General features: G+C 38.3%; 1 protein-coding gene across 10 annotated transcripts in view; it reads left to right on the forward strand.

The window, feature by feature from the left end:
- ELF1 (E74 like ETS transcription factor 1) overlaps positions 1-11,852 on the forward strand; it is a 106,210-nt gene extending 94,358 nt beyond the window's left edge. For 9 of the 10 annotated variants that reach the window (XM_010344938.3, XM_074387805.1, XM_074387799.1 and 6 more), the window contains 5 exons: positions 67-234; positions 2,805-2,888; positions 3,930-4,122; positions 5,775-6,224; positions 9,891-11,852. In XM_010344938.3, coding sequence (XP_010343240.1) covers positions 67-234; positions 2,805-2,888; positions 3,930-4,122; positions 5,775-6,224; positions 9,891-10,494 — 1,499 coding nt within the window. In that variant the 3' untranslated portion in view covers positions 10,495-11,852. The remainder of the gene's footprint in view (positions 1-66; positions 235-2,804; positions 2,889-3,929; positions 4,123-5,774; positions 6,225-9,890) is intronic. The other variant, XM_074387804.1, reaches the window with a different exon arrangement.
- The last annotated feature ends 4,495 nt before the right edge of the window (positions 11,853-16,347 follow it).

Below are 16,347 nucleotides of genomic sequence, written 5' to 3' on the forward strand. Positions count from 1 at the left end.
CATTTTATCAGTCATTTTTTACTCATAATACACAGTAGATTATAATTAGTTGATTTTTTTCATTAGATAATAATATATTTAGTTCACCTGAAGATGACATGGTTGTTGCCCCAGTCACCCATGTATCCGTCACATTAGATGGGATTCCTGAAGTGATGGAAACACAACAGGTACAAGAAAAATATGCAGACTCACCGGGAGCATCATCACCAGAACAGCCTAAGAGAAAGAAAGGTAGGTGGTTACTTCATTTAGGGCACACAGTCAAGTCTTGATGTGAAGTCTAGGTACCATTTTTATTCTACGTAGTTCATTTCTGCAGCAGTTAAAACTTACATAAGCAAAACACTGAAGGCACAAAATGGAAATTACAGGGTATTTCTTGGCCACACATAGAGATTCATGCCTGTAATTCCAGCACTTTAGGAGGCCAAGATGGGAAGATTGCTTGAGGCCAGGAGTTTGAGACCTGCTTGGGCAGCAAAGCAAGACCTCATCTCTACAAAAAATGTAAAAAAATCAGCTGGGCACACACACACAAAAAGACAAAAATTTTTAAAAAATAACTGGGCACAGTGGGTACCTGTAGTCCTAGATATTTCGGAGGCCAAGATGGGAGGATATCCCTTGAGCTCAGGAATTCCAGGTTTCAGCCAACTGAGATCATGCCACTGCATTCCAGCCTGGGCAACAGGGTGAGACTCTATCTCTAAGAAATAAAAATAAATAAATGAATAAACAAACAAGAAAAAGAGGTGTTTCTTCATAGTAGAGTCATTTCTTTGAAAAAATTATTGGGCCAGGCGTGGTGGCTCAAACCTGTAATCGCAGCACTTTGGGAGGCAAAGGTGAGTGGATTACTTGAGGTCAGGAGTTGGAGACCAGCCTGGCCAACATGGTGAAACCCCATCTCTACTAAAAATACAAAAAATAGCTGGGCATGATGGCACATGCCTGTACTTCCAGCTACTTGGGAAGATAAGGCAGGAGAATCACTTGAACCCAGGAGACAGAGGTTGCAGTGAGCTGGGACCACACCATTGCACTCTAGCCTGGGCAACAAGAGTGAAACTCTGTCTCAAAAAAAAAATTTTTTTAATTAAATTATTTTATACTTTTAAAAGATTTGATCTATCTTACAGAAAAGGGATTTTCCAACTTTTTAAAGCCTCAAATTGTTATCCAAATCATCTTATCCAAGCTCATAAAGAGCTTGAGGGTAAGGGCTAGTTGGCTTCCTCCCAGGGGGTATAGTTTAGTCTGTACTGGTGATTCCAGCATAAGACTCCAGTTGGAAACATACAATAGGTTGGAAATCAGCTGGTAAGTAATTGAAGAGGAATATGTTAGGATGTATTGAATGGGAATTTTTAACTTTTTGCCCGTTAGGACCACCACACTTGCATTCTAAAGTCTGACACCTTTTCCATTTTATTGCCTTCTGATTCTATTCATGCTTGTTTAGTATTTTGAGTATAATATCTTGGTTAGTAGCATCACCACCCACCCAGAAACCTAAGTTCATGTGAAAGTAAGGGAAATTCCAAGAGTCGAAAATGAAGAGGAAAATAAAAACATTAAACATGAGCCGAGACTGCGGCAGCTCAGAAGGACTGAGAAGGATATGCCTAGGGGCTTGGTTTTATTGCCAGTGTTGAGGCAGAAGCTTAGGTGTTGGGCTATGCAAGATGGAGTACTGGACAGAGACCTCAGCATGTAACTGGGACCCTTGAAGGGATATACCCTCTTAGGGGAAAAAGTCCACCTATTGGCAGAGACGGATGTCAAGGAAGCTTAGGTCCCATTCAGCCAGGGCTCTGAGTGGAGAAATTCTGGTTTAACTTCTTTTGAGTAAATACTTAGTAGCGGAATGGCTGGATCACATGTTAAGTATACATTAAATATTTTTCAGAAACTGACTGCTTTCCAAATTTTCTTTTCTCCATGTATTAAGGTGGGGCAATCATAGGACTTGCCTCATTTATTTCCTGTCTCTCGGGGGTGACTGACTTTTGTTGACCGATGTCCAATTTCTTCAGTACCATTGTTTCATAATTTTTCTGTGTTTTCAATTGTTCAGGTGGGAGTATAAATCTTATGTTCTGTTATTCTCTCTTGACCAGAAGAGGAAGTTCCCACCTAGTCTTTTTTAATAGCCTTATTCTTTGACCATGTTTTTTGTTCTTCTGCTTTAAAAACTCTAATACTCACATAAAGTTTATATTTAATAATTCTGTTATATTTGATTCTTAGAGAATACTAGGGTTTCCAATGTCTGCTGCTTCTCACTCAGAAAGTGTCTTCCTCATGTATTCTGTGATCCCAAAATGTTAGTTCACCTTCAACATGGCTTTATCAGAGAAAAAAACTGAAAATCCGCTTCTCCTACCTTAAAAAGCTTGTATAATCAATAGGTCTACAAAGCTGTATGGCTTATTTTTGGAGCCCAAGTTCTAACAATGTCAAGAGCATTCTTCAAAAGTTTAAGAAAGCACTATCAATGTGGGTACTTCAAAATCAAGCTGTTATATATTTTAAATTAATTTCATCTTTACAGGTATAAACAGAGGTGTCAGAGGTATCATTTCTTACATAAATGTGTTTATGGTTTAACCTGCATTAATGTCCAAGTTTTATTAAAGTTGTTTTCCTTTTAGTAAACAGGATTTTAAGAAACCAGTATATGTGACTCATATATAAAACATTTAGCACTTGAAATTTAGGATAAATGACAAAACAGCTAAATTATCCATTTTCTCTCACTTTTGAAGGCAAATATTTATGCAGAGCTGTTTTTATTTCAGGGAGAAAAACTAAACCACCACGACCAGATTCCCCAGCCACTACACCAAATATATCTGTAAAGAAGAAAAACAAAGATGGAAAGGGTAAGTGCTATTGTGATTTCTGTGTAATTTAGGTCAAATAACAGATTGCTTTGTAGTGTCTGCCTATTATAACTAGAAACCACACGCTTTCTGATCTACTGAAATGGATCTTATTGCTGCCACATGCTTATTAGATACATTTGCCAAATTCTGTAAAGAAACTGATAATAAAATAGACCAAGAAGCTCATTTGAGTGATTTTCACTTACCTGTCAACATAATCTATTCATTTACTAATGAGACTCTTGAAAGAGTTTAACCAGGTTAGATTTTCAGTTCACAGACCCTTTAATATGCTGTCTTGAAATTCTAGCATTTTTGTAACTGTTGCCCGAATTTGAAGAAAACTTATGGCTGACCTTTATATGAAGTATAAAGAGAGCAACTGTTGAAAGGTTTCATACAAACTCTCATGTTTCTTCTATATGATGGTTCGCAAAGAGACAGAAAAAAATGATCTCAGAGTACTTTCTCCTGAATCATCACAAATCTTATGACAAGATTGCTTTGTTCACACATTTTATATGGGACTAATAAAAAGATCTTTTTTAGATGTTAAGAATTATGACCATTGGCCAGGCGCGGTGGCTCAAGCCTGTAATCCCAGCACTTTGGGAGGCCGAGGCGGGTGGATCACGAGGTCAAGAGATCGAGACCATCCTGGTCAACATGGTGAAACCCCGTCTCTACTAAAAATACAAAAAATTAGCTGGGCGTGGTGGCACGTGCCTGTAATCCCAGCTACTCAGGAGGCTGAGGCAGGAGAATTGCCTGAACCCAGGAGGTGGAGGTTGCGGTGAGCCGAGATCGCGCCATTGCACTCCAGCCTGGGTAACAAGAGCGAAACTCCGTCTCAAAAAAAAAAAAAAAAAGAATTATGACCATTGTATCACTCATGCTAACTAAATTATGTCACCAATACTAAAATATGTAATATTTTTATATAAATATGAATGGTACTTCTAAGACTTTCAGTTGTCTTTTATTGTGTTCTTTTAAATGAAAGTTTGGTCATTTAGAAAGAAATTGTTTTTGTTTCAGGAAACACAATTTATCTTTGGGAGTTTTTACTGGCGCTGCTCCAGGACAAGGCTACTTGTCCTAAATACATCAAATGGACCCAGCGTGAGAAAGGCATTTTTAAATTGGTGGATTCTAAAGCAGTGTCCAGGTTGTGGGGGAAGCACAAAAACAAACCTGATATGAATTATGAAACCATGGGAAGAGCACTCAGGTATTTGAAGTTTTGGTATTTTATTGTGTTAAGAATATCGTTTCCTAAATACTAGAAAAATATATCAAGGTTCAAGTCTGCAAGTACCAATAGTGGTAATGCAAGTACGTAATAAGAGGGTACATTTTCAGCCAGGCACAGTGGCTCACACCTATAATGCCAGCACTTTGGGAGGCTGAGGCCGGTGGATTGCTTGAGTCCAGGAGTTTAAGACCAGCCTGGGCAATGTGGCAAAACCCTGTCTCTACTAAAAATACAAAAAATTAGCCAGGCATGGTGGCGTGCACCTGTGGTCCCAGCTACTCGGCCTGCTGAGGTGGGAGAATCACTTGAACCCAGGGTTTAAGGCTGCAATGATTGAGATTTCGCCACTGAACTCCAGCTTGAGCAACCAGAGTGAGACCCTGTCTCAAAAAAAAAAAAAAAGAGGTTACATTTTCAAACATGAACTTCAGGTATGATATGTTAGTTATTATGGTAGAATAAATTAGTGCATCAAGACTACTACTAGACATCGTGAAAATTTTGAGCAAGAGTACCATTTTATTGTTAAGCTCACTTTTAGTTTGTTTTTCGGTGACTCTGTCATTTATTGTTTAAGATATGCATGTATTTCAGAAAGACTTATTAAAAATAAGAATGATCGGAGTGACTTTTATGGTGTGTATATATATAAAAATAGATAGATATAGGTATAAAATTTGGCAGTCTTAAACTAGAACCCTTTACAGTTTTTTGTTTTTTTTAACATACTTTTTTAGGTTACTGATTTTATTAAACTGGATGACAAAAGTTGGGTCACTTCTATTGCACATCATTAAATTTTACACTCAAGTCAATTAAATTTACTGAATCAAATTTAAAATGATAAATTTGCCAATTTAAATTTACTGAACCAAATTTAAAATGATAAATTTGCCAATTTAAATTTACTGAATCAAATTTAAACTGATAGGATTTGCCTAGTAGGAACATTTCTAGGAAGCTGTGGAGGAGAAACCATTTCTTGAGGTTTTTCATAGTTTTGATTATCCTGACAAGTTAGCAGAAAGGGGCCAACTGTGGTGGCTTGCCTTCTATAATCCCAGCATTTTGGGAGGCTGAGAAGGGAGGATTGTTTGAGCCTAGAAAGTTCCAGACCAGCCTGGGCAACATGCCAAAATCTAGTCTCTACAAAAAAATGCAGAAATTAGCCACATGTGGTAGCATGCGCCTGTGGACCCAGCTACTCAGGAGGCTGAGGTGGAAAGATCACTTAAAACTAGGAATTCAAGGCTGCAGTGAGCCATGATCATACCTCTGCACTCCAGCCTGGGCAGCAGAGCAAGACTCTGTCTCTAAACAATTAAGTAAGTAAGTTAGCAGAAAGACAGAGGAAGAAAAGTGAAAGACCAGAAGTTTCCAAATACTCTATCAGCAGTCCCCCAGTCAGCGTTAGTTTTAGATTTAGTTGGTAATAAGGACTTCTCTGTTCATAAATGTATGTGTATCTTATGTGAAATAAATGCCCTTTATTTAGAAATTCTTTTCTCATTAGTTTGATTCCAACTTTAAAGTTTTGTTTATGATTAGGGAAATTTGATTTTGTTGAATATTATTTTAATTGATGTTTGATTGAATAAAATATTGATGAAATTGTCTGCTTTGAATAGGTACTATTACCAAAGGGGTATTCTGGCAAAAGTGGAAGGTCAGCGCTTGGTGTATCAGTTTAAAGAAATGCCAAAAGATCTTATATATATAAATGATGAGGATCCAAGTTCCAGCATAGAGTCTTCAGATCCATCACTATCTTCAACAACCACTTCAAGTAGGAGTCAAGCCAGCCGGTCGAGAGTATCTTCAAGTCCAGGGGTAAAAGGAGGAGCCACTACAGTTCTAAAACCAGGGAATTCTAAAGCTGCAAAACCCAAAGATCCTGTGGAAGTTGCACAGCCATCAGAAGTTTTGAGGACAGTGCAGCCCACACAGGCTCCGTATCCTACCCAGCTCTTCCGGACTGTTCATGTAGTACAGCCAGTACAGGCTGTCCCAGAGGGAGAAGCAGCTAGAACCAGTAACGTGCAGGATGAAACTATAAATTCTTCCGTTCAGAGTATTAGGTGAGAAAACCAAACTACTAATCTTCAATATGTTTCTGACCAGAGGCATTATATGTTAAGTGGATCAAAATTCAGAAATGAAAACAGAAGTAGATAAATTTCAAGATAGAGCTCTTGGTTCCCAGATTTTTTAGGGGCAGTATATATTATGTCAGTCCTCTGATTACGCCACTAGTCCCTTATATTTACATTTTGACATTATTCTGTCAGTTTAAGTATAGTTCACTGTACCTTGGTATAACTGGATTGATCCATATAAGAAATTATCTGATGTGAGAAAATCCAGGGAATGGTTTCAAATCTTTAATCAAGCCAAGTCAGAAGCACCAAAATTTCAACATAGGACATTCAGAGTGCACAGAGTTCCAAGCTATAAACATTATTCCTTGGAAGATCCTATCTTGGAACAATTCTACAGTTCAAACAGAAGGGGAGGCCAAGAATCGAAGGTCCTCTTTTTCAGGCTTTTAGAGTGGCAATGGCAGAAGGTGGAAAAGTAGTTTGTAGTTTTTTTTTTTTTTTTTTTTTTTAGTTAAATCAGATTTGCTTCAGCAAAAGATGCTAAACAACAAATTAACTGAGAGAACCTGTCTTCCTTAGACTGATCATCTGAAAAAATTTAGGACTAGTCTCAGCTGATTTAGAATGGGGCTGTGGGAGGAAGGCAGAAAATTATATGGATATTTGTAGCATTTTTCTGTTTATACTGTCATGAATTTCTAGAACATGAATTATAAAATCTAGCAGGCCTTTCAAAGCCAACAAAAATTATTATTTGATTACTTTTATTAGCAAAATTTAGTCTTACATTTTTATATTCCAGAATATAAATGTGGAGTTGTTGTTCAATTGATCTTGACGTAAGATAACATTGCCTAGAATCAAGACAGACGACTTAGATGATTCAGTCTTCTTTGTATAGTCAATTTAAAATGTTTGACCTTGGGAAAATACAGTTCTCTTAAATCTTCAGTTGATTTGCAATGAGTGCAAAGATGACTTTTAAATTTTTAATTGGGTGATACATCTTTAACTGTTATTAAAGGAGTGTATCTTGAGTAGCCCTTATCTAAAATGCCTGGGACCAGGAATATTTTGGATTTCGAATATTTTCAGATTTTAAATCATTGCATTATACTTACCTGGCACAGTGTCCCAATCCAAAAATCTTGAGATCCAAAATGCTCCAGTGTGCATTTCCTTTCAGCATCAAATTGGCACTCAAAAAGTTTCATATTTTGGAACATCTTGGATTTCAGATTTTCAGATTTGGGATACTCAGTGGGTACTTATTTAACTCTTACTGGCTGTATTCTCCCCTTAATGTTTTATATTTCTCTAGGCCCTATGGGTTACACGTGATGACTGAGTGTCTAGTTGGGAGTGGGTGGTTTCTCCCTTTGGTTTCTAGGCTGTTTGTTGTTTGCATTTGTGTTGGTAGGAGACCTACAATGACCACAGCTGATTCTATGGAATTTTTTAGCATCTGTATTCAAAATATTCTTTTTAGACTGTGAGAATAAAATAAAAACAAAAAACCTCTAGCTTTGAAAGATACTAAATTGTAGATATTGTATTAGATGTCATATTACTCTGAGTATCAGTTATCTGCATAATACTCTACATTAGCCTTGGGTGGTTATCTAAGTTTGGTACTCCATATCCTGCTTCAATGGGCAAGCTCTAGTCATCCTGTATCTGTATTCCCACTTCTTTTGAACCTCTCCTGAATTGCGCTGGGTCTTTGTTTCATCTTTCCATCAAGCCAATTTGTTTTTCTCCTCTACGATTTTATTTCTCACATATGAGAAATATAACTAACTTTCAAAATGTAGCTTTAATAATTTAGTGGTAATATTTAATGCTTGGTTTATGGAGACTAATTTAGCTGTTAGCTGTTTGAAATAGCAGCAAATATCTTTCATTAAATAACTTTACAGAATTCAGAGGAAACAGTTGACATCCAGATGCTGAGATTTTTCAATGGCATTTTTTATACTATGTTAACAATAACCATAACTATAAATTTCAGAGCTGTGAACTTCTAAAATTAGATTGACTCATAATATCATTTGTGTAACTTTGTCTTTCTTCAATGAGTGGGATTAACAACCTACATAAACTAGATTTTGCATTAAAGCATTTTATATTAAACTGTAGCTTTATAACCAAAATTTGTAAAAATTATTTGAACCTGGAAAACTGCTGAAACATGTTTTTTCTATTTATTTTTCCAAAACTTAGCCATATTTTCTCTGCCAGCCCAAGAACGCTCACAGGCTAATTATAATCATAGCTTGTTTCACATAAATATGACATGAGGCCGGGCATAGTGGCTCACGCCTGTAATCCAAGCACTTTGGAGGCCAAGGCAGGCAGATCACCTGAGGTCAGGAGTTCAAGACCAGCCTGACCGACATGCTGAAAACCCGTCTTTCTAAAAAAAAATAAAATAAAATAAATAAATAAAATATGACATGAAATGTGAGCTAGTAAAATTCTAAGAATTCTGTCACATGTTTGCCGGGCGCGGTGGCTCAAGCCTGTAATCCCAGCACTTTGGGAGGCCGAGGCGGGTGGATCACGAGGTCGAGAGATCGAGACCATCCTGGTCAACATGTTGAAACCCCGTCTCTAATAAAAATACAAAAAATTAGCTGGACATGGTGGCGCGTGCCTGTAATCCCAGCTACTCAGGAGGCTGAGGCAGGAGAATTGCCTGAGCCCAGGAGGCGGAGGTTGCGGTGAGCCGAGATCGCACCATTGCACTCCAACCTGGGTAACAAGAGCGAAACTCTGTCTAACAAAAAAAAAAAAAAAAAAAAAAAAAAGAATTCTGTCACATGTTTAAGACTGAGGTGGGTTTTTTGTTTTCATTAATTAAGGATTTTCCCCCTTTATATGTAAAAACAGGTTGGTAAGTTTGGTAATTAGTGTGGATGAGTCTGTTGATAACATTGTCTCTCAAATATTAAACTAGTAGGCTGGGCACAGTGGCTCACGCCTATAATCTCAGCACTTGGGAGGCCGAAGTGGGTGGATCACCTGAGGTCAGGACTTTGAGACCAGCCTGACCAACATGGCAAAACCCCATCTCAATTAAAAATACAAAAATCAGCCAGGCATGGTGGCACATGCCTGTAATCCCAGCTACTTGGGAGGCTGGCAGGAGAATGGCTTGAACCCGGGAAGTGGAGGTTGCAGTTAGCCGAGATCATCACACCACTGCACTCCAGCCCGGGCAACAAGAGTAAAACTCCATCTTAAAAAAAAAAAAAAAAAAGGAATGAATCAAACAGATTTGCTTTCAAATTCCTAATTTTAAGAAGTTTATGCAAACTTCCTTGCCGAACATTTTAATATCCTTCTCCTTCCCCAACAAAATTAGCTCCTCATTTGTGTTAATGTGGCACTATGTACAGACCTTTCTTCCATAGCACTCAGCAGATGGTATCATAGTGAATGGCCTGAGAGTTTTGTGTTAGGCATCTCTGTATGTAATGTTTAATACAGAGTCTGGCACGACGTTGGTCATGTGGTGTTGAAAATATGGGAAGTAGTATTTTGAAACGTATAACTGTATTTTGTCAAATGACTTTCAAGTGTAAAGTTTTAAATGCCATAGAATATGCTAATTGTCTCACTTTAATTTCATAATCTTAATAGGACTATACAGGCTCCAACCCAAGTTCCAGTGGTTGTGTCTCCTAGAAATCAGCAGTTGCATACAGTAACACTCCAGACAGTGCCACTGACAACAGTGATAGCCAGCACAGATCCATCAGCAGGTACTGGATCTCAGAAGTTTATTTTACAAGCCATTCCATCATCACAGCCCATGACAGTACTGAAAGAAAATGTCATGCTGCAGTCACAAAAGTCAGGCTCTCCTCCTTCAATTGTCTTGGGCCCTGCCCAGGTACAGCAAGTCCTTACTAGCAATGTTCAGACCATTTGCAATGGAACCGTCAGTATGGCTTCATCTCCATCCTTCAGTGCTACTGCACCTGTGGTGACCTTTTCTCCTCGAAGTTCACAGCTGGTTGCTCACCCACCTGGCACTGTAATCACTTCAGTTATCAAAACTCAAGAAACAAAAACTCTTACACAGGAAGTAGAGAAAAAGGAGTCTGAAGATCATTTAAAAGAGGACACTGAGAAAACGGAGCAGCAGCCACAGCCTTATGTGATGGTAGTGTCCAGTTCTAATGGATTTACTTCTCAGGTAGCTATGAAACAAAATGAACTGCTGGAACCCAACTCTTTTTAGTTAATCTACCAAAGCTTAAGAATAATTGTTTTTTAATTGAACATTTCAGTTGTATGCAAACTGATTGATTCTAAGATAAATTCTACTGAGGTTCCTACTTTTATCATTGTTAATTTTGACTTTAGTAGATGAGGGAGGAAAACTCAAGTGTTTCTGTTAGTTCTCTAAATGTTTCAGAATTCAATCGTGAAGGAACAGGCATTTTACACTATGAAGACATTCTTTTGAGATCTTTTTTCAGTTATATCATAAGCATTTTTAAAGTTTCTTTTCTAATTTTACATTGTATTAGGTTTTCTGATTCTTTTGTAAATACAGAACTTAAATATAAGGCAACAGGAAATTTATATAGGAACTATTTTCATTCCACTTTTATAAGTCTTGACTCTTTCAAATGCAAAAAACCTATTTTATGCTTTGTTAAAATTATGATGTCACTTAGACTGACTTTAGTTTGCTACACTATGTGAACGATGAATATGTGAAATGACATGAAAAATTGGAGGTGCCGCTGGTATGACTGACCTGTTGTAGAAGGAGGATAGTGTCAAAGCATCAGCCTATGAATGGCACTCCCACTAACCAGTTATGTCACCTTGACCTTTTGGGGCCTTAGTTCTTCTCATAAAAGGAAGAGATGTATTGGACTAGAGTAGACGATCTCCACTTTCTCTTCTAGTTCTAATTTTTTAAATTCTAATACCTATATTTTCAAGTTATGTCAATTAAAAAATCAGGTTATTTTCTAATGTAAAAATAGCTAAAATGTTGCTGAAAAATAAGTGGCTGAACAAAATTTATTCATCTGTTTTGGGTAAGATCAGCCATAAATTATTCCTAAATAGTTTGTTTACTAACTCTAGACCACTGTGCCATTTGCAGTTCATTAGCAAACTTACATTGCTAAGTGCTAAACAGAATACTGCTATTTTGAGAGAGTCAAGGCTCTTAAGGGCCAAGAAAGCAACTTGAGCCTTGGGCTAATCTGGCTGAGTAGTCAATTATAAAAGCATAATTGCTTTATATGTTGGATTGTTTTTTTATTGGGGGTGGATTTGGGGGGGGTTGCATACAAAGATAACATATATATCCAAGTTTCTGAAATGAGATGTTTTTACATTACTTTTTCAACTGTAGATAATGTACATTTAATGTCACAAGAAAAATTGTCTTCTGCAAATTTTCTAGCATAACAAATTTTTGTAGATGAAAAAATTATGTTTAGAGGTCTAATGTTATGTTTTCATATTACAGAGTGAATTTGTATTTAAACAAAAATTTAAATTTTGGAATCCTCTAAACATTTTTGTATCTTTAATTGGTTTATTATTAAATAAATCATGTAAAAATTCTCAGTGTTTCTGTTTTCAGGCGAAAGTTTCTTGAAAGAATAAGTGTACAGAGCATATTGCTAGCATTACTGAATGTTTTATAAATAAACTCCATTAGTCAGAAAGGATATCATCCTTTCACTTTTCCTTTCTGTCTGGCCAAATGGCAGTTTCTAATTATCAAACAATGGATTACCAAGTTGCATAAATTAGAAATAGAAAACAATAAAATATTCCCAGCAATAATATTAAACACACTTTTGTTTTTATTTTTATTTATTATTTTTGTATGTGTGTGACGGAGTCTCAGTTCTGTCGCCCAGGCTGGAGTGCAGTGGCTCGATCTTGGCTCACTGCAACCTCCGCCTCCCCGGTTCAAGCTTCTCCTGCCTCACCCTTCCTAGTAGCTGGGATTACAGACACCCACTACCATGCCCAGCTAATTTTTTGTGTTTTTAGTAGAGATGGGCTTTCACCCTGTTGGCCAGGCTGGTCTCTAATTCTTGATTACAGGCATGAGCCACTGCACCCTGCCTAAACAGACTTTTGAAAACCAGTTTTCTAGTTAGAAACTAGGTCAGTAAATAGTTAAACTTGGGAAACTATAAAAATGTAAGAAAATTAAAATATCTATAATCCAATAGCCCTATATCCAGAAGTAACTTTCACTTACTCATTTCTTCATGTTTGTGAATATTCTTCCAAAATGTGATTTTAAAGGCCGTATAACATTATATTAGTATACCAAAATCCAGTTAAATAAAACCTTTTAACTAGATAAGTTAGTTTTGTGGTTTTTCACCACATAGTGACTATCAGTGTCTCATTTCATTTTCTTAGTTGCTGCTATAACAATACCTGAGACTGGATAATTTTTTTTGTTTGTTTCTTTGTTTTTTTTGAGACAGAGTCTCGCTCTGTCACCCAGGCTCACTGCAACCTCCGCCTCCCGAGTTCAAGTGATTCTCCTGCCTCAGGCTCCTAAGTAGCTGGAATTACAGGCGTCTGCCACCACACCCAGCTAATTTTTTGCATTTTAATAGAGACAAGGTTTCACCGTATTGGCCAGGCTGGTTTCAAACTCCTGACCTTTTGATCTGCCCACCTCTGCCTCCCTAAGTGCTGGGATTACAAGTGTGAGCCACCTTGCCCAGCCAAGACTGGCTAATTTGTATTGAACAGAAATTCAGTTGCCGACAGATCTGGAGTCTGTGAAGTCCAATAGCAATGCACCAGCAGGTTTGGCGATTTTCATTCCAAACAGTGCTTGAACACTGTGTCCTCTGGAGGGAAAGAACACTTTGTCTTCAAAGGCAAAGACAGAAAAGCAAAGCGAGCCCCCCCCCCAACCCCTTCCACTTCCAAAAGCCTTTTTATTTATTTATTTATTTATTTACTTAATTTATTTTTGAGAGAGAGTTTCACTCTTGTTGCCCAGGCTAGAGTGCACTGGCTCAATGCAGTGCAACCTCTGCCTCCGGAGTTCAAATGGAGTTCAAGTGGTTCTCCTGCCTCAGCCTCTTGAGTAGCTGGGATTACAGGCATGTACCACCATGCCTGGCTAATTTTGTATTTTTAGTAGAGATGGGGTTTCTCCATGTTGGTCAGTCTGGTCTTGAACTCCCAACCTCAGGTAATCCACCTGCCTCAGCCTCCCAAAGTGCTAGGATTACAGGCATGAGACTTTTTATTAAGGCGTTAAACCAATCCATGAAGGTGGGGCCCTCCTGGCCTAATCACCTCTTACGAGGCCCCACCTCCCAATACCTTTACTTTGGCAATTAAATTTCAACATGAGTTTTGGAGGGAACAAACGTTCCAGCCATAGCATACAGTACATAATGGTTGTTAAAAATTAAGGATCTTACACTATTTTTGAATCAGTTATCCTTATCATAGGGGATACCAGATAAACTTTTTATTTATAACAATTAGTAACACCATTTAAATTGTATGTAGTTTTTTAGTTTTTGTTTTTGTTTTTGTTTTTTTACTTTAAAAGGTATAGCATAAGAATTTTTAGGCTGGGCATGGTGGCTCACACCTGTAATCCCAGTACTTTGGGAGCCCTAGGTGGGTGAATCACAAGGTCAGGAGACCAGCCTGGCCAACATAGTGAAACCGCATCTCTACTAAAAATTCACCAGGCATGGTGGCAGGCGCCTCTAATTCCAGCTACTTGGGAGCTGAGACAGGAGAATCATTTGAAGCCAGGAGGCAGAGGTTGCAGTCAGCCAAGACCACGTCACTGCACTCCAGCCTGGGCAACAGAGTGAGACTCCATCTCAAAAATAATAATAAAGAATTTTTAGAGACACTATTATTTAAAGTTATTGACATAGTGTACAATTACCATGAACACTGAAATTTTAAAGAGGGAAAAGAAGTCCGGGTGCCTTGGCTGTCACCTGTCATCTCAGCAATTTGGGAGGCCGAGGAGGGAGGATCACTTGAGCCCAGGAGTTTAAGACCAGCCTCGGCAACATAGTGAGATGTCATCTCTACAAAAATTTTAAAAATTAACCAAGTGTGGTGATGCACTCCTGTGATCTCAGCTACTTGGTAGGCTGAGGCAGGAGGATCACTTGAGGCAGGGAGATGGAGGCTGCAATGAGCCATGATTGTGCCACGACACTCCAGTCTAGTTGACAGAGTGAGATGCTATGTCCAAAAAAAAAGAAAGGAAGAAAGTCATGTAGTAAGAACTTTAAAACTTCAAAGTCTTAATTAGTATTTTGGTCCAGAATCACTGGAACTAAGTACCAGCTACTAAGGAACCTATTTTTCCCCATTAGAATGTCATGTGTCCATATATTCCTTTTTTATATCTATAGCTACCATCCTAGTTTTAGTCTTTTCTGTGTTATTCTTGCCACAGTTTATTCATTTAAACAATATATGAGTGTGTATTCTAGGCCAGGCAGTATTCTCTGTGCTGGAGATAAGTCAATGAACAAAACAGGCTGTAGCCTCTCAAGTGACTTCCTGCTTGTGAACTCTTAGTTTATCAATATGAACTGTTTTTACTGACACTTCTGACATCAAAAGCGTGGGATTTTTTTTCACACCCACACCCAGTTCTGACACCAACCGGGTGTCCTTGTCCTACAATTCAGTTCAATTCTGACCCTAACCACTTGGAGTTAGCACAGACGCCACAGGTTAAGGGGCTTAGTCTCTTAAAACTGTCCCTCCTTCAGATGTCACCTGCACGTTCCAGGTTTCCACTTGTACTTTTGACCAACTGGCTATAAATCAGGGGTTCCCATGAACCCCAATCTGCTCAGGTTGGATAATTTGCTAGAAGAGCAAACAAAACTCAGGGAACCAGTTTACTGGATTACATTCTTGTCAGTTTATTATAAAGAATACAACTCATCAACAGCCAAATGAAAGAGATGCAGAAGTAACAGTGAGAGAGGAAGTGAACAGAGCTGCTCTCCCCTCTCACAAGGTGCCACCCTCCGAGCACCTCCAAGTGTTTACCAACCCAGATGGTCTCCAAACACCATTTAAGAGTTTCTTAATTCAGCTTTTATTACGTAGGCATGCCTGATTAAATCATTGGCCACTGGTGACTGAACTCAATCTCCACACCCTCTCTACTCCCTGGGGGTGGGACTGACAGTTCCAACTCTAATTACGTGGTTGCTTCCTCTGGAAATCATTTCCCATCCTGAAACTATCTGGGAACCCATGAAGTGTCCACCTTATTAGCATAAACTCAGGTATGGTTGAAAGGGCCTTGGTATGTAACAAAAGATGCTCCTATCACCCCTTCTAAATGCCAAGGGTTTTAGAAGCTGTGTCAGGAATTAGGGATAAAAAGCAAAACAAATGTCTTTATCTTACCACAATCATGCACCTACTTACAGAATTGTCCTTCTAAAGTATTCCTTGGCAGCTTGGGCAACCTAGTGAGACCCCATCTCCAGAAAAAGTAAAAATATTTGCAGTGCATGGTGGCAAGAGCCTGTAGTCCCAGCTATTTGGGAGGCTGAAGTTGGAGATCTCTTGAGCCTGGGAGGTTGAGGTTGCCGTGAGCTGTGATTACACCACTCACTCCAGCCTGGGTGACAGAATGAGACCCTGTCTCAAAAAAATCAAATAAAAATATCCCTTGGGAATATATAATGTTCACATATGGAACATTATATATTCCATATGATATTCCAAAGAAAGATATTCCTTGATACCTTTCTACCTGTGGAATAAAATCCAAAATGCTTAACATTCAAATTCCTCCATCAAACTGGGTTCCTAGGCCAACTATTTCAGAGTTAATGTTACTCTTTTTTTTTTTTTCCTTCTTTGAGATAGTGCCTCGCTCTGTCACCCAGGCTGGAGTGCAGTGGCACAATCTTGGCTTGCTGCTACCACTGCCTCCTGGGGCTCAAGCAATCCTCTTACTTTAGCCTCCCGAGTAGCTGGGACCACAACATGCACCATGCCCAGCTAACTTTTTTTTTTTTTTTTTTTTTTTGTATTTTTATAGAAAGAAGTTTTTGCCATGTTGCCTAGC

This window comes from Saimiri boliviensis, chromosome 16, assembly GCF_048565385.1.
Source record: "Saimiri boliviensis isolate mSaiBol1 chromosome 16, mSaiBol1.pri, whole genome shotgun sequence".
NCBI classification, from domain to species: domain Eukaryota; kingdom Metazoa; phylum Chordata; class Mammalia; order Primates; family Cebidae; genus Saimiri; species Saimiri boliviensis.